This window comes from Tricharina praecox, assembly GCF_024521635.1.
Source record: "Tricharina praecox strain CBS 144465 chromosome Unknown BZA05scaffold_5, whole genome shotgun sequence".
Lineage (NCBI taxonomy): Eukaryota > Fungi > Ascomycota > Pezizomycetes > Pezizales > Pyronemataceae > Tricharina > Tricharina praecox.
Genome location: NW_026250407.1, coordinates 1,435,163 through 1,456,764, shown reverse-complemented (window position 1 = coordinate 1,456,764; position 21,602 = coordinate 1,435,163). Strand labels below are relative to the sequence as shown.

Genomic DNA, 21,602 nt, shown 5'->3' with positions numbered 1-21,602 from the left:
GTGCTCGGAGAGCAATAGCTGCAGCCAGCAGTTCGAGCACCTATCCGTCACAGCTCATCGACGCCTCCACGGTTGCCCATCATCGCCATTCTTCGAACCATACAAGCGTTCCCTACAAGCCCAGCTAGTTACAGAAATGTCGCTCACAAGACGTACGTGATCCTCCTCAACGGAGAGCGGGGACAGTGGAGAGTCGAGAGCTGAGTCCTGACATGTGCACACATCGCAGAGTCAATCCTCGCTCCCCAACCCGCAACAACCCGCGCATCGCCCACGCACCTCTCCGTCGACCCGAAGGGAGAGCGTATAGCCTACACTGTATGTATCACCTCCGCTCACAGTGCCCTCGCCCCACCCACCTCGTCTAACCTCTCCTCCAGTCGGGTAAATCCGTCTTCCTCCGCAACATCGACGACCCGTCCATCTGCACGCACCAGTACACGGGCCACACAGCTATCGTCAACGTTGCACGGTTCTCGCCGTCGGGCTACTATGTCGCCTCGGGAGATGCCTCGGGGAAGATCCGGATCTGGGACTGTGTCGGCGACGAGATGGTCACCAAGGGCGAGTTCCACATCATCTCTGGTCCCATCAAGGACCTTGCGTGGGATGGCGAGAGCAAGCGGATCATTGCGGTGGGGGATGGAAAGGAGAGGTGAGTGATTGGATGTGTGTGTGGGGGAACCGGCGAGCGGTGCTGATGGATGCGGATAGGTTCGGCCACTGCATAACCTTCGACACGGGCAACAGCGTCGGCGAGATTACAGGGCAGAGCAGTGTGATCAACAGCGTATCAATCCGGCAGCAGCGGCCGTACCGTGCCGCCACCGCATCCGATGACCAGACACTCGTGTTCTACCACGGCGCGCCCTTCAAGTTCAATGCGCCTCTCAAGGGCCACCACAGCAACTTCGTTCTTGGCGTAGCGTTCTCGCCGGACGGCGCATACTTCGTCTCCGTGGGTGCCGACAGGAAGATATTTCTGTTCGACGGGAAGGAGGGGACGTTGATTGCGGAAATCTTGAGTGAGGGGGCGCACAAGGGGAGCATTCTTTCCGTCTCCTGGGGCAAAGATTCGAAGCGGTTTGTCACCGCGTCGGCGGATCAGACGGTTAAGCTGTGGGACGTGGACCTGCGGGGGCTGGTGCAGACGTGGACCTTTGGGAAGGGCGGATCGATCCCGGATCAACAGGTCGGTATTGTGTGGACTCCCCGCGAGGATGGGTTGATCATTTCCCTGTCCCTTTCCGGCGATTTGAACTACCTCTACTCCGGCGGGGCGGAGCCAACCCGCACCATCACCGGCCACCAAAAGCCCATCACAGCACTGGAGGTCTCGACGACCAAGGCGCTGCTCACCGGCTCCAACGACGGCCGCGTCTGCAGCTGGGACTTTAAGACCGGCACCGCATCCGTCATCTCGGGCGAGGGCCACAGCGGCGTGGTCACCGGCTTCGTCGAGACCTCGGCGAACATCATATCCAGCATTGCCTGGGACGACCAGCTCCGCACCATCGTCGGCAGTGCCGGCTCGTTCGCTCCCAGCTCCGTCCCCACCGACTCACAGCCCAAGGGCGTCGCCCTCCTCTCCCCCAGCAACCTGGCGGTCCTCACCACCACCCACCTGCAAATCTACAACTGCACCAGCACCCCGCCCTCGCTCACAACTACGCACAAGCTCACCTTCACACCCACCGCGCTGGCCGCGTCCCCAGCGGTAGGTCACATCGCCGTCGCGGGGCAAGACAACCAGATCCGGATCTACACGTACTCGTCCACCACCGGGATCACGGACGTATCCACGATCGCCCTCACCCGCAGCCACGCAACCGCGTTATCCTACTCCCCGGACGGCAGCCACTTCGCATCCGGCGACTCCGCAGGTCTGATCGGGCTGTACACTACCTCCACCTCCGCCTACGCGAAAAAAACCGACCGCTGGGCCTTCCACACGGCGCGGATCGACGACATCGCGTGGAACGCTGCGGGCACCCACGTCGCTACCGCAAGCCTCGACACGAACCTGTTCATATACGGCGTCGATAAGCCAATGAAGAACTGCAAGGTCCGCAATGCCCACATGGGCGGGATTAGTGGCGTTAGGTGGGTTGATGATGGCACCGTTGTTAGTGTCGGCAATGATGGCGCTGTCAAAAGGTGGAGCGTTGTGTTGCCGGCTTAGGATGCTGGTGACGCTGGTGATGGTGACGCTGAGGGGGATGGTGAAGGGGGTGGACAACAGGGGAAGGAGAATGGTGGGCGTATGAGATTGTCTGATGCGCCGAGGTTGTCCGGGCGAATATGGTGTTGAGGGAGAGGGGGGCTCTGTTTTGTTTTGTTTTGTACAGCGCCGCTAAGAAGAGATCACGATGATGAGTAAAACGATTGCTTCTAATTCTTCTTCTGCATAACCCATCACCGCACTTACCGCCCACCATCGCCTCGCACCGCACCATGCAAAACACTGCAAAACACACTGCAAAACACACTGCAAAACACAAAAGTAAAAGTACCATAATAAATGAAAAACCAAAGAGGATATGCACAAAACAGAAAACTCCACCAACAGTGAAAGACCCCCATCTTCTCCCACACCCCCGCACTCTCCTCCCCAATAATAGTATTCCTAGAACCCAGCAACGCGCATCAACCCGAAGCCGACGGTGATAACGACAAAGAAGGCGATGAAGCTACTGGGGACACCTCTAGTGATGAAGTGTTTAACACCGAGGTACCTCTCGCCGGTCTGACTATCCTCGAGCATGATGGCAGTCATGTTGGGAAAGCCGGAGGTAGGGAGTCCCATAGCGGCGGAGCACATTAGTGCCGCGCCCATGACGAGGAGGTTGGGATGGGGCTCGTCCATGGCGGCGCCGACGCGCATGACGATGGGCAGGACGATGAGCGCGGCGACGGTGTGCGAGATGAACGTGGCGATCACGAGGATCAGACCGCAGAATACGCACAGCACCGCGTACAAGCTGTAGCCGTCGACGCGCTCCTTGATCGATTGCGCGATTGTGTGCAGCAGGCCGGACGAGTTGACGGCTTTGCCGAGGGACAACCCGCCCGCTGCCAGGATGATGATCGTCCACAGGAAGTTGTTGAAGTCTTCTTTGCTGAGGATGCCTGTGCCGAAGAAGAGCACCAGCGGGATGATCGCGATCACACCCATGTCCCCGAAGATGTGCTCGAGTGCGTGCGAGCCGCACCAGAGGATGATGGTGGCGAGCGTTACGATCATGATGAACCATTCAACGCCGGTGAAGGGGTCTTTGACCGTGCGGATGGGCACGATGGTGGTGCCCTTGCCGGGACGGAAGCTGATGAGGAGGAGCACCCAGATCAGGAGGATCGAGATAATGCAGACGGGGAGTGCCACGAAGAACCAGGCGCCCCAGCTGGGTGCGGGATGCATGTTCTCGAGGGCGATGATGTTCTGGGGACTGGCGATGGGACTGGCCATTCCGCCGATGTTGCTGGACAGCGCGATTCCCAGGATCAGCGCCTTCGAGAAATCCGAGTTGCTGGGGAGGTTACGCAGGAGAGGCTGGATGATGGAGAAGCACAGCACGGGCGCGGCAACGTTCGAGATCCACATAGATGCGAACATGGCCACGAACATGTTGGTGAGCAGCACGGTGCGCGGCCGCGTTCCGGCTTTGGCAAGGACGAAGGTAGCCATGCGTTTGGCGATGCCATACTTGCTGAGAGCTGCGGCGATGGCGAAACCACCGAGGAGCAGCATGATCACTGGCGTCCACATGGCCGAGAAGATGTATTTGGTCGCCTCTTTGGTTTCCATCCGTGTGTGAGGCTTCTGGTCATGACGCACAATACGGAGAAGGACGACCAGGAAGGGGATAAGCAACGAGGTGACGAATAGAGGAATGACCTGTGGCGATGCGTTAGTGTGACGCTCGACAGCAATTCCGGAGGAGACAAACCTCTGTAGCCCACAGCAAACTAACAAACACCAACATGGCAAAGCAGTTTTGCTGCTCTGGCGTCTTAAACGTCTTGACCTGGAGCAGCACAGCAAACACGAGGATGATGGCCGTCAGAGTGAAGAATCCCCCCGAGAATAGCCAAGTAGGTACCGTCAAACTACCAAACGGCGTCTTCAGGTTCTTCGTGGTTGGTCCGCGCACCTCATCTCCAGCCAACCGCTTCTTTTCCACCTGGTCCCCTAGTAGAGGCCCCGTGAGGCCGAGATGAGCCGCATGCGCCTTCCTCTCGATTCCAATCATGTCCCGCCACACCGTGTTCCTCTCCCACACCACGTGCTCTCGGAGGTGTAGTCGCAACTCCTTCTTTGCCTCCTCCAGATCGCCCTGGGTGACCAGATTCGCGTACGTTGCCTCGACCTTTGCAACATTTTCGTCGAGATGCTGGATAGTCGACGCCTGGAAGCAGTGCGCAGGGGCCACAGCCTGCTCGACATACCGAGACTTCAGGTTTCTCTGCAGGATCTTATCATATTTCTTCAGCGCTTTCGTGAAACCCGTCCTGTTAAGTTGCGAGAAGCTCTTGAGCTCGCGCAGCGCCACGAATAGGGATATCGCGCGCTTCTTGAGAGTAATCCGCTTATCGTGGAACGTATTCATGGCCTGCTCGCCCTCCTCCGAGGCCGCAGTCGAGTACCGCCGCCGGCCCGCCTGATGGTCGCTCGGCGCATCCGATGTGATGGAGTGATGCATATGTCTCGCGGACCTATTCAGGAGGCGCCCGCCGGCTCCACTCGCGTCCTCATCCGAATCATCTGAGCCGTCGCCATCCCCATCTGCTTCCAGATCACGCTGATTCCCCCACGTCGAAAACGACGGCCCCACGCCGGAATTCTTCAGTCGTGCATCATCGGGGTTCAGCTCGAGGTCGCCTCGTCCATCGTCGTATTCATTGGCGTCCTGCAGCAGCTGCTCCACCTCGTCCAGCAGCTCCCGCTCCTTCTTCGCGTAGAACTTCGAGATCTTGTCGAGCTCCGCGTCGAGCGCCTTCCGGAACACCCCGTCCGTATCCACGTCGTCGTCGAGTAGCGCCGCGCGCTCCGCATCATCGGATCCCCGCTTGGCCTGGCTTTGCACGTACTTCTTCTCAAGGGTGTAGATCCTGTCCGCGTCAGCAGAGCACGGGGGGAGGGAAGAGGGGGGAGGAGAGAGCGGCGGGGGGAGTCAAACAGCTTCTTGAGATTCGAGTACGCGATGTAATGCGTACTCCAGTCCGGCACGGCGTTGAACTGGATGCTATGGGAGAACTTCATAGTGATTCCGGCCTCGGCAGCGTCGAGCCTGCGGAGGAGCTTTGCGGTGCCTCTATCCCAGCGGTCGAGGCTCCTCTGCGCGCGTGTCTTTCCTGTGCTTCCTGGAAGAAGGGTTTGGAGCGGGATTCCTGCTTCTGGGTCTTCTTCTGCTGCTGGTGCCGCGTTCGACAGTATCGTTGCGGTTGAAGGAGGAGAGGAGGAGAGAAAAAGGGGATGTGATGGCGACTAAGAAGAGGTCGCTGTGATGGGGGTGCGGTAGTTGGCTGGCTGGCCGGGTGGGTAGACGGACGGACGGTATTCGATAACAAGCAAGGCGGTGTGGCTGACTACTGATTGGCGCTATGATAACTACGGGGAGGGCGATGTGACCAATCTTGATGGTGGGGGTCTGTCCAGTGTCTTGGTGGCTGGACCGGGAACGAAAAACGGAATGGATGGATGGTGAGAGTCGGTTACGTCTACATAGGGCTGAACCGATTACAGCATATAACAGGCGACACTTTGGATGCCGCTGACAACAGTACTGCAGGGCAACACAGCATTCCATTCCTCGTGCCTAATTGACTCGAAGCTCTCCGAAAAGTGTCAAACTATACCCGCCTCGTTTGGCCTCGTCCGTGCCTTGTGTGTCCAGCTGACAGTCACGCTACCTTCAACCAACCCACGAGCTTTGATGCATGCCAGCCATTGGTGCGGAGCAGGCACCGTCTCAAGAAGTCTTGGAGTGTCTCGAGAAGTCTTGGAGTGTCTCGAGAAGTCTTGGAGTGTCTCACCTGAAGCCTGGAGATCTTCGATCGCCGGTACGGTCTCTACAGGAACCTCATGATCACTTGTGTCGCGCAAGATAAACAGATCCCCGCGCATTCATTATCAAGATCTAAACAGCAGAAGAAAAAGGTATCACCAACAACAACATGCATCAGTGAGGAATAAGACTGCTACATCACCAGACAGACGGAAAGATACATCCGCTCACAGAGAAGAAGAGAGAACGAAGAAGAAAACAACGCCAATTATAAACACTGGATCAGGCCTCGACAACTCCGAGCCTTACTTGCAATTCCTCCCACCCTTCCGACTCCCTGATGACCACCTCTTCCGACCCCAGCGATTCCTTGCCCATAACCCCCCACGGCGGTAGCCCGACCATCTTGATGCTAGCACGCGGTAGCCTGACTTCACCGGCGTCACCGCCTCTCCGTTTAGCTTTTGGCACTTCGAGGTGTCGCTCGACTCTGCCGAGCAGATCCTGCTTCCATGCTTTGACGGCGGCGTAGCGTTCTCGCTGGCGGGCGCATGTCCAGCGGGGAGTTTCCTTGACAGGCTTCCACTTCATGCGCTCGGTATCGTTGGGACATAGCTTGTTGAGATCGACGACCCGCTCCTCCAGGACTAGATTGCATAGCTCGGTCATGACGTCACGGCTCTCCTTCGCCAGCTCGGCTTCATACTCGGCCATCTTCTTCTGCTTCGGGTCCACCAGCGGCTTGAGAAGCCACGAGTCAGCGTCAACCAGGTCCACCCGCCGGATCCGCGCGTTCTCTTTCCTGAAGAAGCCAACGGCACCCTTGAGCGCCGCGATCTCCTTCTTGAGACCGCCGACCTCGCGGGCGGTGGCGACGGCACGTTCCTGGCCCGCGCGGTCGGTCTCGCCCACAGCGCGTTTGTCCTCGGCGGCCTTCTTCCACTTGAGTGCATCTGCTTCCAAACTTTGGAGGTCCTCGTTGAGATTCTCGATAGCCTCGGAAAATTCCTTTTCTCTTCCGGTTCCCTCAGTGACTTGCCTCTCCAGTTCTTCGATGCGTTCCGACTGCTTGGTGACGTTGCGCATGCGGGATTCGAGAAGCTCGATCTTGACCGCGTACTCCTCGAGGGTCTTGTCTCGGATGCGAATCTGTGTTGCGCGCTCGAGAAGGTCGTCCTTGAGTCTGCGAAGCTTGTCTTCGACGTCGACGTTGACCACCTTTGTGGACTTCAATTCCTGCGCCCGGATAACCCATGGTGCGGGCGCTTTCTCGAACTCAGCGGTCATGTCGATATCGGATGCTACGCCGGCCAGCTCCGTCAGGCTGTTGGTAAGGTTCTTCAGGTCCTTCATCACGGATCCGAACATGTCGCTCTCGCTCATACTGAGTACTTTCTCGGTGGTCGTAAGCATGGTGTTCTGTAGATCCGCCCATGTAGGTTCCTTTCGCGAGGAGTTGTCGTCTGCGCCGTCGTTGAACAGAAGTGCATACACATTCTCTCCCACGGCTCTAGTGTAAACAGCCAACTTCTGTGTCGCCTCTTCACATGCCTTGAACTCACTCCTCTTGTCCGTCGTGATGGAGAGGTTTCTCTGTCTAAAATCATCCAGAGCGCGTAGAATTTTGCCGGCGACCACTTTGACACTGCGTGACTGGGAGACCAGCGCATCTGCCTTCTTGTTGAAGTTGGCCGCCGTCTCCTCGTCTTCAGGATTGACTGGCAGTTTCTTCTGGACAGCAAGCCTGATCAGCGTGACAGCCGAAGCCGCAGACTCCATGTAGGTCTGCATCAGCAACACCCTCATATGAAGGTCGCTGGCGAAGCCCTCCAGATCGCTCTTGAGATGGATCTCGCCGAGATGCGACATGAGTGCCATGGTGCGCTGGAGTTCCGCGACACACTGCTTCTCGTTGAGCTCATCGCGTCGCAGACCTTCAATCCAGCTGTTGAGCGCCCTCTCGACGGGATCGAGCTCGATAAGTGCTCCCTGGAACCTCGCAAACTGGTCGACCGAGCAGGAACTGATGCAGTTGACAAAGCGATCGCACATGGCTGCGACCCAGGTGAGCTTGTCACACATGTCGCAAGCGGCCATGAGTTGGTCTTCGTGTCCGCTTGATAGTTGACCGCCGGTCTGTGCTGCAAGCCGCTCTTTGACAAAGTTGTGGAGAAGGTTGGCCTTGAATGCTACGCGCTTGAATCTCAACAGTGCAAGCACAGAGTCGCGCTCGCTGTGGAATGAGTCGGGGAGGAACATCTGTCATTAAGTCAGTGCACGGCCCGAATATAAGAGATTGGGGTGCCCACCTGCACGACAGCAAGGTGCTCAATCGCCTCTTCTGCCTCCATCTTTCTCAGCTCCAAGTCGATAGTCTTGTTCTGTGCCTTTGCCGCGGTGATCTGCAGCTTCATGTTGATATCCAACATGGACCTCGACCTAGCCGTCAACTCTTCCGCCTCGTTCTCGGTGATCTGCTGTGAAGCCTTCATATCCTCGAGATCGCTCTGCAGATTGACAACCAGGTCCCTGAACCGAGTGATGGTGTATTCATTCTCCTCATTGCTGTATTCGAGCTGCTGGATCTTCTTTACCTGCTCGCCGATGATTAGGTCCCGGTAGTCCAGTTCCTCCTGCATCTGCTTCTCCGTCTCGATATGGTTGATCTCAAGCTCGTCAGCAATCTCCTTCAGACTCTCGAGATCCTCGACAGTGGCACGGTACTCGTCGATCTGCTCGCTCATGTTCATGTTGCGGTCGGTCAGCTCCTCGAGCATCTCCTCCGCGCCGAGAGCAGCCTCGAGCTGGCCCCGGAGATCCTCCACGGCCGATTGACTGGCTATGTACTTCTCCTGCACGGCCTCGTAGTCCTCTTTGTACTTGGCGAGTTCGTTGAGTTCCTCTTCGAGACTGGCATTTGCTGCTCTGAGCTCCTCCTCGGTCTGGCTGGTGATCTCTCGTAGCCTTAGCAATGCTTCCCTAAGCCTACTGTTCTGCTTTTCGAGCTGTAACCATCCCGCAGAATTCCGCTCCTCGGGACTCATCCCCTGGGATAGCTCCTCGTTCTCCTCCTTCAAAATCTCGACCTCCATCTCCAGCTCTTCAGCCTTAGCTCGCACGGCGTCCAGCTCGGCCTTGAAGCTCTCGGTCATCTCCTCGGCCATTTCGCGGTCGAGTGTGGCCATTTCCAGCATCGCTTCGTGTTCGGCCTTAACGTCCTCGATCTCTGCCACGGTCGCCTCCATCTCTTTGAGCGTCTTCTTGAGCTCCACCAGCTCCGCCTGCTGAGGTTGATACTTCTGCTGCAATTTCTGGATGATCCCCTCATATTTATCCCGCTCCTCCTGCACACGCTGCAGCGTCTTGAGGTTCTCCCTGTCCTCCTGTCGCTTCTTCTCCAGCACTTTGATCTTGCTCTTCAAATCCTCAATCTCCCTCTGTGCCGTCGCCAGCTCCGCTCCTCCCGTTGCCGGTGCCCTGGAGGGAGACGTCCTAGCACTAGCACTCGCCGACCCCCCAGCAGGCGTCAACCCGCCTCTCCCCCCCGGAGGCCTAACTCCCGCCCCGGAGGCCCCCGGCGCCGCCGCCGCAGCAGTAGTACTCCCTGTCCTATTTCTGCCCACGCCCACATCCGGCGACGACCTAGAGCTAACCCCACTCTCCTGACTCGCCTTCCTAACCAGCGACCCGACAGTCCCAGGCTTCAACGACATCCTGCTGCCTACCCTCGGTATCGGCGTCGACGACCCACTATTGCTCGACGTGGACGTAGTGCGGGCGAGCGGTGCACTCACACCCCCGCCGCCGCCGCTGCCACCGCTGATAGACTGCCGCTTTGCCGTGGCTGTGGTCTTGACGACCGGCGGGCCCATGGATCCGGGGCGGCTGCCGGGCGCGGGGCGGAGGGTGGTCGACGATGCCGACGACGTCGTCGCGCCGCCGATGGATGTGCGCGGGTTTGCTCCTATGGTCGGGGTCTGTGTTCGTGGCGTGCTGGGCCCCACTGAGGACCCCGGCGATGATAGGTTCCCCTTTGTTGCGGACGCGGGTCGGGTCGGGCTCTGTCAATCGTCACCCCATCGTCAGCCCACAGTCTTGGAGTACTGGGCGTGGGATAGGGACGGGGTATGTAGCTACCCGCAAAGTCATGCTGCGTCCCTTCTGAGCAATCGGCGACGGCGAGGGGACGCTGAGTCTCTTCCCGCCGACCCCCAGCGCCACACCGGCCTGGGACTCCGGCCTGCCCATCCTCTTTGCCTGCTGCTGGGGGGTCGGAGTCGGCTGGGGGGGCGGAGGGGGCGGGGGAGGCGCGGGCGCCCGCTGCACCAGTCTCGGCACGACTGGCCGCACAAACATGCCGTATCTGTCGCCGCACGAGAAGTACTGTATCCCCTGCACGGTGCCGTTGTTCTTCCCGGTGGGCATCTCGAGCTCGACGCCAATCCACTCGCCATCTTGGAAGTGTGTTTCCCCGACGAACCGCACGAGCGCGAGCTGCCCGTTCACGTCGACCGTGTCGTTGACGCGGAAGTCTTCCATCTTGTGATTGCTGCTTGCTTGCCGGTGGTGGTGGGCAGCAGGGCAGCGCAGGGAAGGGATGGGTAGCGAAGGGTGTGTGGAGTGGAGGTGCGAGTTGCGAGTTGCAGGGACGCGCTGAGCTGTGGTCGCTACCTATCCCCCGGACCGGATCGTACCTGCTAGTACTCTAGCTTGTTTTCAGTCAATGTATCGATAAAACACTGAATTTCCAACTCGGACCGTCACTTCCACAGACCCGCCACCTGGCAACTGGTTATATGGACTTTTCCATCGTCTTCTCCTCTTCATGATTATATTTCTATCTTCCTGACATGTCCCTTGGGAAGAGTGGGACGACGAGCTTTTCAGACGATATGATTCAACCCAGCAGTTGGCCCATTGAGAGCTCGACCATGCTCGACCATGAGCTCAACCATCATTCCAAAGCACAGCAAACCTCGGAGTACCTCCGCCTTAATGTATTGAGGACTCTACTATATACTATGCTCACTGGGTGGCCTTTCCTGTATGTAAGTGATCACAGCTCCCTCGAGTCTCGACATGTGATTTTGGACGGAAATCCGGTTTTTTCTTTCTGAACAGCCGCAACTCGGGCGGCACCAAATCTTTCGTATTCTGACTGATAGGCAGAAGTTTATGAGCCTCAAATGATGAGGGGTTGTGGGAAGTATCCTCAGCGTTTTGAGATACCGGTATTCAGGATGATAATTGTCTCTTTTACTAGCATAGCAACACCTAAACCGACACCGGGACCATCTTCAGCTACCGCGATATATGAACCGTGGATTCATGAAAGCTATGTGGTTACTGAGTCGTGGACTCGCCTACGTTCAGAAACGGCCTTGAGAAGTCGAGAGCCCAGACACTGGTTGTGACGATCTACCGTAGGGGATGAGGCACAGCTAATTGCGGTCTAGCGTTCATTACAGTCTACCTTCCACCATCATTCGTTCACGGTTTTTGGTCATTCTTCGCCACGACCTCACTATCCCACCTCCGCCTCTCCACAGCTCATTTAGCGGACCAAAGCTCCCCATCCCTCGCCTCTCTCGTCAAGCGCTGGACCATACACCACCCTCCACCCGTCACCTGCGCATCCACCTGCGCATCCCACCCCACCTCCCACCCCACCACCCCACCACCACACGACGATGCACCCACTCCTCCGCCACCAGCTCCGGCGCTCCTCCACCTCCTCCATCACCTCCGCGCCCGCAGCAGTCTCAATCCCCGACTTCCTCCGCGTACCATCGTGGTCGGTCGCCTCTCTACTCCCTCCCTCACCCACCTCCAGCACCTCCAGCACCAGCCCCTCCAGCCCCTCCACCTCCCCCCCTCTCACCTCCACCTCCACCCCCTCAACACTCACTACACCCACAATAACCCCCCAAACCCTCCACCACCTCCTCCGCCTCTCCGCCCTCCCTCCTCCCCCCACCCCCTCCGCCACGGCCTCGCTCCTCTCCTCGCTCCACGCGCACCTACACTTCATACAGTCGATGCAGTGCGTCGACACCACCGGGGTATCGGCGCTGTCGCGTGTGGAGGATGAGGTTGTGCGGCCACAGATCACGTGGGAGGATGCTACTAAGACGCCGGTGCGGATGCAACGGTTTGAGCGCGGGATGAGGGGGCAGGGACGCGTGGGCTGGAGCCCTATGGGGTTGGCGCAGAAGGTCGTGGGCGGGTTTTATGTTGTTGATGAGAAGGTTACTGAGGAGTTGGTTGTTGAGGTGGCGGAGGGGGAGGGGGAGGCGCAGGGGGAGGCGCCAGTGGAAGGGAAGGTTGAGAAAGCGTGAGCAGGTGGTGTACGGTACTGAAGCTATGTCACGAAACATGCACCGATGACGGTGAAAAGGAAATCCCGTTTTTGATACATATTAAGCCAGCCTAACTAGAGAGAAAAGAAAAAAAACAATGCACAATGCACACAAAAACGCCCCAGATCCATAAGAAACACAAGGAAAAGTGAATGAACCCTCCCAACCAACCCGAAATCCTGTCTATGTACTGATGATGAAAGCCCCTTTTCCTTTTCCTTCTCGCCTGTCCGTCTGTTCAGTTCAGTTCAGTGGTCCGGAACCTTGTACTGCGGGATGGGGTTTCCCTGGTCGTCTTGGCCTGGTGGTTGTCAGTATCGTGAATCATGAGAGGAAGGGAGAACGGAGGAGGAGAAGGGCAGAACGCACCATGGAACTTCCACCACCTCTTCTGGCAGCTGTATCCATCGAAATCGAAGCTCTCATGCTTCTCGAACGGACACATGCATCGCGCGGAGTCCATGCTCATATCGTCCGACGGACAGCGCTTGTACGGCGGGTGTTTGTATCCCATATCGTGCCAGAAGTGGATCTGGTCCTTTGGCAGGAACAGACTTGCCGCGATCGAGTGAACCGGGGCGTCGCCCCACCTCTCGTAGAAGAACCCTCCCTTCCGGTCCAAGAACTCGAAGTAATCCTGGTACGCCTGCGAGCGCCACAGGTTCAGGTCCGCGATCTCGAAGTTGCTCCAGAAGTGGCATAGGTTGAAGTCTTTGTTGAAGATGGTGTCTTTCTTGGGGTTGTAGTCGTCGACCATGAAGCCGAGTGAGTTGTCCTTGTCGAGGTAGTTGGGATGCTTCTTGACGAATTCGCGGGTGGACTTCCACAGCGTCTCGATGGTGGCGCGGAATTCAAACATCGTCATGACGAACGAGTAGCGCTTGTTATTCTCGCGCATGAACGTGAATGGGTCGTAGAGCTGATCGCAGTAGAAGCTCGTCCCCGGCTCGACCCGCCAGTACCAATCGTAGTCCTTCAGCAGCTCGCTCCTCCAGAAGAAGCCGGAATTGTAGCGGCACATGTGGCGGTAGCTCTCGTCGCCGCCGTAGATGATCTTCTTCTCCTTCATCTCGTCCATCTTGCGGTGCATGCGGGTCGTGTCAATGAAGTCGGGCACGCTCCATTCCTCGTGCGGGATCAGCCCGTGCGATACCTCGCCCGACGCAAGCCGTGATGTGTGGAATTTGAACTCGTCCGTGAATGGCTCGTCGTTCAGGAACGTCCACGGGTATCGGTAGTGCCGGTTGAACCGGTCCTCGATGTTCTTCATCGCCCGCAGCGCATCCTTCAGCTCTTTATTCCTGCAGCACGAAGTGCATTAGCCCAGCCCAGCCAACCCGCCGCACCACCGCACCACCGCACCACCACCGCACCAGCCCTATCACCAACGTACCTAACCAACATGACGAGACTAGCCTTCTCGCGTCCGAGCTGCGTCCTATTCCTATCCCCCTCACCTCGCAGGTGGTCTGTGGTGACATCGACGCCCCAGAAGTGGTTCAGATGTGGCCTGGACTGGAAGTTGTACGTGGGGGGTTTCGGCGGTGGCGGCGGCGGTGGCGGCGGCGCGATCGCGGTGACGACCGGCGCCGACGGCAGCAAGGCCGCCGCATCCTCGCGCCGGTACAATGAGCCCGCCATCCAGACTAGCACTGTGCACAAGAGCACCGTTACCACGAGGAACTTGGGTAGACTGCCCCGGCCGACCGCGCGCCGGGGCCAGGCGGTGAATTTCGTTTCCATTCGGTGGGTGGTGATGGTGGTGGTCGGAGTGGGGTGTGGAGGTTGAGGGAGAGAGGAGGACGAGGGATGTGGGCATCGACGTTGTTTTCAGCTGAAGCTCCTCGCTCCACTGTAGGTGCCTACCAGGTATCCAGGTAGAGTATTCGACGTAACGTCAGACATTGCTGATCTTGCCCACCTCCCTCCCACCCTCCAACCCCCGCCCGGGTGCACACGCAATCCCTTTCCGTCGCTCCCTTCCTCCCTCCCTCCCTCCCTCCATTTCCCATTCCGCCCCACTCAGTGGCACTCACCCATCTCACTCACCCATCGTCCCACGCACGCCGCTCTGGTGTGTGCATTGTGTGCATTGTGTGTGGTGGATAGAGTGGACACCATCGGACTCCGGTCCGTCTCCGTCTCTGTGCGCGCTGCACTGCGGAAGGTTCTGACTACTCTACAAGTCTACTCTAGTTACCAGTCTACCCACGCAGGCAGCCGCCGCCCCCCGGGCCGTTGCGGTTGAACTGTTACTCTGGTGTTGGAAGGAATTTCGGGACAAAAATAGAATGAAACGATCGTGGACACTGGACACGGACGGTGGGCATGGTGGAGCCTTGGCACAGCCGCCCGCGATTCAAGCGTGAAGCGATCATTGTTCTCTGAGGCCTGAAGAATGAAGCCTGAAGGATCAGGCGTCCCGGAGGCTTCTCCATTGATTGTACCTGCTCTAGAGTAGAATGTGTTTTACCGACGCGACGGTGAGGCCCCCCGTTCCCGTTCAATACCGGTAGTTACTCTATTATGTAGCCTGCCCTGTCCTAGGTATCCGTATATTGATGCAACCTACGCCATCGTATAGAGCACCGTATACTAGCTGGAGAACTGGGATTTCTCATCGCCCTCTCTCCCAGGTCCCTCTCACGTCGATTTCTTGCGATGGCATTCTAGAGAACGGTATGTAGCACCGGCGATGGAACATCCCACAAATCTCAATTCGGTAGTTGAGATGTACATGGCCTTTCAGGTTTGCCATTCAAAAATCAAGAACCGTTTGATATGTACACAAAAAACCCGCCAGATCGCATCCCCTCTCCGGCGCCATCGATGTAGAGTATCATGTAGCCACTGGTTATCTCGTGGTACCGTAGTGTTTTTGACGGCACGATGTTTCCTGTCGAGACCTTCGATATCGTATCAAAACTTAATTGAAGTTAAGCCCTGTGCCGCCCCGCCTCGGTGCTTGCTTGCTTTCCAGCTTGCTTCAGTGCTACTCCGATGATCGTCTTGGATGGGCTGATCTTATCATTCTTATGCACACCTCCAATCACCATCCACGGTTCGACCATCTCCAGGCTCCAGCTTGCCTTGCCCCGCCTTCAGCAATCATGCCCGGCCGTGCGGCTGGAGTCGTACCGAAGTAGGGCTGGAGTCGTGCTGAAGTCGTGCTGATGCTACCTACCTAAGTTACTTACATAGCAGCGTGCATGTTTATAAAGCCACTGGAGAGGAGTCCAGACGCATCGCCGGTATGTAGGCAACCACCAGGAGGCCCGCTCCCTCGCTGGGAGTTCTGCGGGGTAAATCTACGGATGAAACACCCATGATCATGATCATAGCAAGAGGTGGGTACCGTGGTTACTACTCGTGGGTTGGGAGTTATCTCCCCGGGACTGGTACTTGGAGCTCCGGCATATACCTGCTATGTATCGAAGAGCCTTGCGGTACATGTGCCGATAGTATGTAGCGTCGGAACGGGATCATGACAGAGCTCAGCACGTCGAGAGTCGAGAGTCGAGACTCGGGCTGGAGAATGGTAGCTCAACCGCACAGCTGACTACTGTATTCAAGTTCTAAGTTCCAAGTCGAAATACCAGCTTCACTACTGAGTTCCGTTGTCCAAGAACTTCCCACCATCTGTACGATACATGCACTTTTGGTACAGCACTTCCAAGCCCCCATCGCACCATCGCACCATCGCACCGTCTCCCGCTGCCACATGCTCCAGCCTCCCCGTCGAGTCTCCGTTGGCACCCAAACGGCGGCTCCCGACTCCCCAGTCCCATCACATGTTATTGTTATTTCTTCCGAGCACGATTCAGGCGTCAAGCCTTCATGGCTTCAACGCCCCAACGCTAACAAAGTCGCCGCTGACGGTCCCCGACCCCCAGCTGCCAGAGTCTCAGACTCGCAAGTTCGCAACTCGTAACTCGCAACTGCCGTCGCTTCCGGGGCGTAGGATCGACCAAGCAAACTCCAAGTCAAGCTCCACCTGGCCAACTGGCCGGTGCGATGACATCAGCCGTGTAAGGGAGAGCGTGGGTACGGGTACCGGTGTGTAATAGTTACGGTAGACTAGGTAGCTGTGTAAAGTGCCGATTGGATTTGGATTTGGATGCGAAAGTCAAAGTCAACGTCAAAGGAGGCGGAACATATATCCTCACCTTCTATGTTAACGCTCAGGAATCTGGAGCGGCCCGTTTCCCTGCATTCTACGTTATCCCTTCGAGTATGTAAACAACGGTGAATGAAGGGCTGCGATGGTGAAAGACGTAAATCGCCCGAGCAAGCCCACCCTCAATGCCCCCAGTGCCCACCCCAACCGTTGAATGCCGCCAAAAAACAAGCATTGATAGCGACCACCCACCATCCATCACCCATCACCCATCCACCCACCAGCCGCAGCCGCAGCGTCCCTCTCCTTCAGGCTTCAGCCATCACTCCTTCAGCCATTCTGCCATACGGTACATAATCGAACGTCTTCCGAACGTCTTTCACTTTCGCTTTCGCTTACCTACACTCTCGCCTCTCAACTCTCAATTCTCGGTATCCGGGCCTCACGGGCCTTAGTTACGCGCCTTACGAGCTTACGAGCCTTTTAGGCCTTTCCAGAGTAACGGTCGAGATAAGCAACACCCACCTCCCACCTCCCATATATTAGGCTATAGGATAGGCCGTAGGATAAAGACTGCTACCGTATCTACCCGCGCCAAAGAACACCGTAACGCCAAAGACCGTAAGTCCCAAGTTGCATATCACATGTTGCATATCACATGTTGCATACGCAAGAAGCCCCATCATCAGCGTCGTCCCCATTACCAGCGTCGTCACCATCACCAGCGTCGTCGTCGTCACGCAATAGCTTGTTCCATGTTTCATCATTCATGTAGTCCGTCTCCTCAATCAATCGCTCAAATAAGCGAAGATACGCAGAGTCCTCGTAGAGTACCTACTCCACCCTGCTCCACCCTGGAGAGTCGAGACGCGCGGATTTTATCACGAGACCATCACGAGGCCATCACATCATAGCACAGCCAGTCGGACAGAAAAAAAAAGGTGGCAGGCGGGCGCGGGGGTGCAATTCATCAATTTGAATTGAAAGAAGTCAAAAGCCATCATGATATTGAACACCCCGGGAAAAAAAAGCAAACCCCTTGCCAGCCGGCCCAGTAAGAACAAAAGAAATACAACAAATTGAAGAACGCAGAAGAACGACCGTTTTATTGATTCATTAAAACGCACAAGAAATCAAAGACAAAGCATCTACGGGGCGTTGATAACCTTCTGGAAAGTCTCCGACATGCCGGGACGCTCCTTCGAGCCCTCGACCTTGACGTTGCCCAGCTTCTGCTCCGAGTACGCCTTGGCGTATGGGTTGAGCCTGAGCATGATCTGCTTGTTCTTGAGGGGGTTCTTCTTGAGGACGCCGGCCTTTCCTCCCTTCTTCTGGGTGGAGCCGCCGCGGACGGGTCGGAGCACGCCCTGGACCTCGCTCGAGTTGATGAGACGGGTCAGGTCGGACTGGGACACGATGTTGGAAGGGAGGAAGTAGTTCTTCTTTCCCTCACCGGCCTCGGTGGTGGAGCCGTAGATGGTGTCGAGGGCACCGAACGCGGACTCGGTCCAGATGACGAAGCGACCGAGGTGGCCACCGGGGGCGAGCTGCAGCAGGTTCAGGGCAGACACGGAGCACGTCTCGACACCGGGGATGTTGCGGAACGCCTTGACGACGTTGACGGAGCACTCGTCGGCCGGGTTGAAGATGATCAGGGGACCGCGACGCTGGCGGTGACGGCGGCCACGGAGCTTTCCCTTTCCGGCACGGGTCTTGCGCGAGGCAGCGACCTTAGTGACGTCCTGGTAGGCGCCGATACCCTTCAGGAGAGCGACGGCAGCACGGGTCTTGGCCAGGTCGTTGAACGCAGCGGAAGCGATGACGAGGGGGAGCTCGGCAACCTCCGAGACGCGGTGACCACGGGCCTGGACGAGGGGAACGGCAGCAGAGGCGGCGAGGGCAGACGCGGTCGCGAAACGGCGCTGTCCCTGCGGGACCTTGACGTGCCACTTGCGCCAGGTCTTGGTGGGCGCAAACATACGACCGGAACGACACTGGTTACCGAAGGCAGCCTGACCGGCACGGTGGGTTCCTCCTCCCGAGACACGGGGAATACGGGCAACAGCACGACCTATCATTCCGTCAATCCCACAATTCCTTTCCCGCTCACTCGGAATTCCTCACCAGTTCCCCACGACTCAGCAGACGTCTGGTGGCCAGCCTTGGAAGAGACAGCGTAAGGCTGCCTCTTGTTCTTGGCCATGCCGGTGTGGACCGACTGGACAATGTCAGGACGGATCGGCGCCTTGAAGACATTGGGGAGGGTAGCGGAGGCGCCGCTGGCCTTTCCGTCGGCACCGATGATCGAGACAGTGGGTCGGGACGTCTGTTACAAAAATCCATCAGCACTTCCCCTTCCTTTCATCCTCGACCCCCATAATTTCCGCAGAATTGCAGAACCGTGGATATCTCACCATTTTGTCGACTGGGATGATTGTCGGGGTTTTGGTGTTGGCGGGGGGGCGGGGGGCGTGGGGCGGGGCTGCTGCTGGCTGGTATGGTTAGTTGGCGATGTTACTTTACTCGTATTGCGATTGTGGATTTTTTTTTGCGTGGGCGAATTCGTCGCTGCTCGCTTGGCTGACTGCCATGCCCACAGCCGGGGTTGTGCCCTAGCCTAAAAGTGACGCTAGCGAAAGTGAGCACCCACCCACACAACTACACAACCACAGGAAATCACGCCATGCTGGCCTCGCAGCAAAGGGAAGCCGATCCTCAGCTCGCCTGTCGACTCGCCTTGACCGCGCTCCAAAAAGTGCCGCCATGCAGCCAAACAGGAAACGCACTTTGCTTGCGGAATGCACTTTCCCCTCACGCCTGTCTGCACAACCGCCGCACGTGACATGTAATGAAGTGCTCTACTACTATGACCCCCACGGCACGGACATTTCTGTTGCATAGATACCGTAGATACCGATTCCTGCACTGTCACTCGGAATGTATGTGTGTGTGCACGGACCGTTGTGGCGAGAAAGACAAGACAAGAAAGACATGACAAGACACATCAATGGCGGTGATCGCCAGGCCGCATACTCTACATAATAAGCCTGGCATTTCCAAGCATGTATGATTTCGCAATGTATGTAATGTAATGTAAACCTCAGGCGCAGGAGACGCCACAACGAAGAAGGAGCCGGATGTCAAGTCCGCGTTTGCATGCACGAGTACTCTACATACGGTACGGTAATGGCATTATTCTACCTCACTAAGTCAACCTACAGAACTCCCTCCCCCTGTTTACCTGCCAAGTACACAGGGCGGGTTCCAGCGCGAGGGCAATGAGACCCGCTATACAGATGCCGGCGGAATCCGAGACCGTCGTAGCCCCGAGACTGAACTCCCTCTCCTCTCCCTGGTACTGGTCCGTGATCTCTGCGAACGTGTTGACATACACGAGCCCGCCCAGTATGCCCTCCCAGAAGATGATGGCAAAGATGATCCATATGCTGGGGATGAAGTTGAACATTGCGTGCGCGGTGAGGAGCGCGAGGTTCACGATCTGCAAGATGCTCGGCAGGTATAGGTGGTGCACTCGGATGAACGGCGTGGAGCTGCGAGAGATGAACACGCCGATTTGGTACACCGTGCCGTACATTGGGTAGGCGTCGCGGTAGTTCGCGAAGGGCATGTCCTCGAGCGGGTAGAGGAGCGTGGGGGCGACGCCCTGGTTGATGGTGTATTCGGCAATGTAGACGAGGAGGAGAGGAAGCATGCTGTGTAGGTACGTACACCGTCAGTTTCCGCAATTGCCTGAAGGGAGCGGACAGACCGTACTAGGGAAAGAAGAGCTTGCCCGTCCTTCTCAGTTTGATGGCCAGTTCGTGAAAGAAATCGCCCTTATGTGCGCTGTGTGCCGCAAACGCGCGGCTGCCGGCGGAATGCATCGACGAGGTCAAGAGGCTCCCCTCCTCCTCGTTCTCGTTCTCGGCCTCAGTCGCGTCACGGTCGAGCTCACTGATCGGCTCGTACCCACCGAGCTTCCCCACCAGCGGGCCCTGCGGCAACACGACAAAGAAGGCCACGAGCATCACGATCGGCAGGAACCCAAAGGTCATGATACTAGCCTTGACCGACAATCCCATCCAACTAGTCGCACACACGTACATGCCCGCGCCGAGCAACCCCGCGGCGCCCGTCCCACTCCCCCAGAACGGCACCGCGAACTCGCCATAGTAATGTGTCATGCCCAGAAACGACAGTTCTCCCAGGCCGGACGAGACTGAAGCCAGGATAACGCCGAAGAGGCGTCCAGGAAGCGTCGGCTGCCACGCGACCATCTGCATGCCCACGAAGGAGATGGCGACGAGCGCCAGGATGCGGATCCGGTACGGCACGAGGTGGATGAAGTACGGCGCGATCAGCTTCATGAACAGCGACGGGACGACGTCGGCCAGGAGCACGATTGCTTTCGGCAGCAGCGGGCCGACAAGGTCGAGCGCCGCCGAGAGGATGATGACGTAGAGCACATTGTTGATCAAGCCTTTTGGGTTAGCTGTTTGTTTTTTTGGTCTATGGTTGTATTTTTATCTATCTGGGAGACGAGCATACTCGCTCGCCCAGCCAGCTAGCTTTCTGGCCGTCGTCGAGGAAGCTTCGCGAGCGAGCGAGCGAGATCAGCGGGACGAGGAGGAGCTTCGCGGCGGCTCACCAAACAGCCAGAACGCGAGACAAACTCTGGGGTTCGCGCCAGCGAAAGCGGCGCGTAGCCGAGCCTTGAACAGGGCGAGTGACGACGACGCAGCACCGGGTACGGGCAGCGAGAGCGGGGAGCGAGCAGTTCTAGATCTCGAGCCCGAGAAGCTGTGTGCAACCGAGGCAGAATCGGGTGGTGTCTCCATAGAAGGAGAAGAGATGAACGGAGAAGTAAGAGGGGTGGGGGGGGGGGAGGGGCGACAGAGCCGACAGCAGAAGATGTAGGTTTTACTTTGGAGTACCGTAGCTGCTGGGGGGGAAGGCTGGGCAGCAGTTGCAACGGGTACGAACGGCAGACGGAGGGTTGACTAACGAGCTATTCGTTGGGGGGGCTTCAGGATTGGGCTTTTTTGGGGGGGCTTGTGATGGGGTAGGAAGGTTCCGAGTTCTCACATGGAGCGATGTGCGATAAGGGCACGGAAGACAGGG

The 21,602-nt window shown here is 57.5% G+C and overlaps 7 protein-coding genes across 7 annotated transcripts; 2 read left to right on the top strand and 5 right to left on the bottom strand.

Moving 5' to 3' along the window:
- Positions 1 to 2,386, top strand: BZA05DRAFT_390548 (WD40-repeat-containing domain protein). The gene is made up of 4 exons (XM_051482900.1): positions 1 to 152; positions 230 to 318; positions 381 to 655; positions 715 to 2,386. Exons 1-4 carry the CDS (start codon positions 137 to 139, stop codon positions 2,180 to 2,182), a joined length of 1,848 nt encoding a protein of 615 aa, XP_051342289.1. The 5' UTR covers positions 1 to 136; the 3' UTR covers positions 2,183 to 2,386.
- Positions 2,387 to 2,461: 75 nt separating this feature from the next.
- BZA05DRAFT_349675 (SPX domain-containing protein) lies at positions 2,462 to 5,705 on the bottom strand. The gene is made up of 3 exons (XM_051481260.1): positions 5,178 to 5,705; positions 3,948 to 5,109; positions 2,462 to 3,895 (listed from the first exon to the last, which is right to left on the bottom strand). The coding sequence occupies exons 1-3, from the start codon at positions 5,258 to 5,260 to the stop codon at positions 2,627 to 2,629; spliced, it is 2,514 nt and encodes an 837-aa protein (XP_051342288.1). The 5' UTR covers positions 5,261 to 5,705; the 3' UTR covers positions 2,462 to 2,626.
- Positions 5,706 to 5,968: 263 nt separating this feature from the next.
- On the bottom strand, positions 5,969 to 10,652 carry BZA05DRAFT_472029 (dynein associated protein-domain-containing protein). The gene is made up of 3 exons (XM_051487988.1): positions 10,143 to 10,652; positions 8,315 to 10,066; positions 5,969 to 8,264 (listed from the first exon to the last, which is right to left on the bottom strand). Exons 1-3 carry the CDS (start codon positions 10,542 to 10,544, stop codon positions 6,288 to 6,290), a joined length of 4,131 nt encoding a protein of 1,376 aa, XP_051342287.1. The 5' UTR covers positions 10,545 to 10,652; the 3' UTR covers positions 5,969 to 6,287.
- Positions 10,653 to 11,408: 756 nt separating this feature from the next.
- Positions 11,409 to 12,477, top strand: BZA05DRAFT_225752 (uncharacterized protein). The gene has a single exon (XM_051479761.1). The coding sequence runs from the start codon at positions 11,696 to 11,698 to the stop codon at positions 12,341 to 12,343; it is 648 nt and encodes a 215-aa protein (XP_051342286.1). The 5' UTR covers positions 11,409 to 11,695; the 3' UTR covers positions 12,344 to 12,477.
- On the bottom strand, positions 12,478 to 14,292 carry BZA05DRAFT_225771 (nucleotide-diphospho-sugar transferase). The gene is made up of 3 exons (XM_051479762.1): positions 13,781 to 14,292; positions 12,734 to 13,665; positions 12,478 to 12,665 (listed from the first exon to the last, which is right to left on the bottom strand). The coding sequence occupies exons 1-3, from the start codon at positions 13,843 to 13,845 to the stop codon at positions 12,613 to 12,615; spliced, it is 1,050 nt and encodes a 349-aa protein (XP_051342285.1). The 5' UTR covers positions 13,846 to 14,292; the 3' UTR covers positions 12,478 to 12,612.
- Positions 14,293 to 17,436: 3,144 nt separating this feature from the next.
- On the bottom strand, positions 17,437 to 19,014 carry BZA05DRAFT_349666 (ribosomal protein L4 domain-containing protein). Its single transcript, XM_051481259.1, has 3 exons — positions 18,896 to 19,014; positions 18,606 to 18,807; positions 17,437 to 18,552 (listed from the first exon to the last, which is right to left on the bottom strand). The coding sequence occupies exons 1-3, from the start codon at positions 18,896 to 18,898 to the stop codon at positions 17,630 to 17,632; spliced, it is 1,128 nt and encodes a 375-aa protein (XP_051342284.1). The 5' UTR covers positions 18,899 to 19,014; the 3' UTR covers positions 17,437 to 17,629.
- Positions 19,015 to 19,189: 175 nt separating this feature from the next.
- On the bottom strand, positions 19,190 to 21,602 carry BZA05DRAFT_390531 (CLN3 protein-domain-containing protein). Its single transcript, XM_051482899.1, has 3 exons — positions 21,130 to 21,602; positions 20,256 to 20,961; positions 19,190 to 20,194 (listed from the first exon to the last, which is right to left on the bottom strand). Exons 1-3 carry the CDS (start codon positions 21,317 to 21,319, stop codon positions 19,687 to 19,689), a joined length of 1,404 nt encoding a protein of 467 aa, XP_051342283.1. The 5' UTR covers positions 21,320 to 21,602; the 3' UTR covers positions 19,190 to 19,686.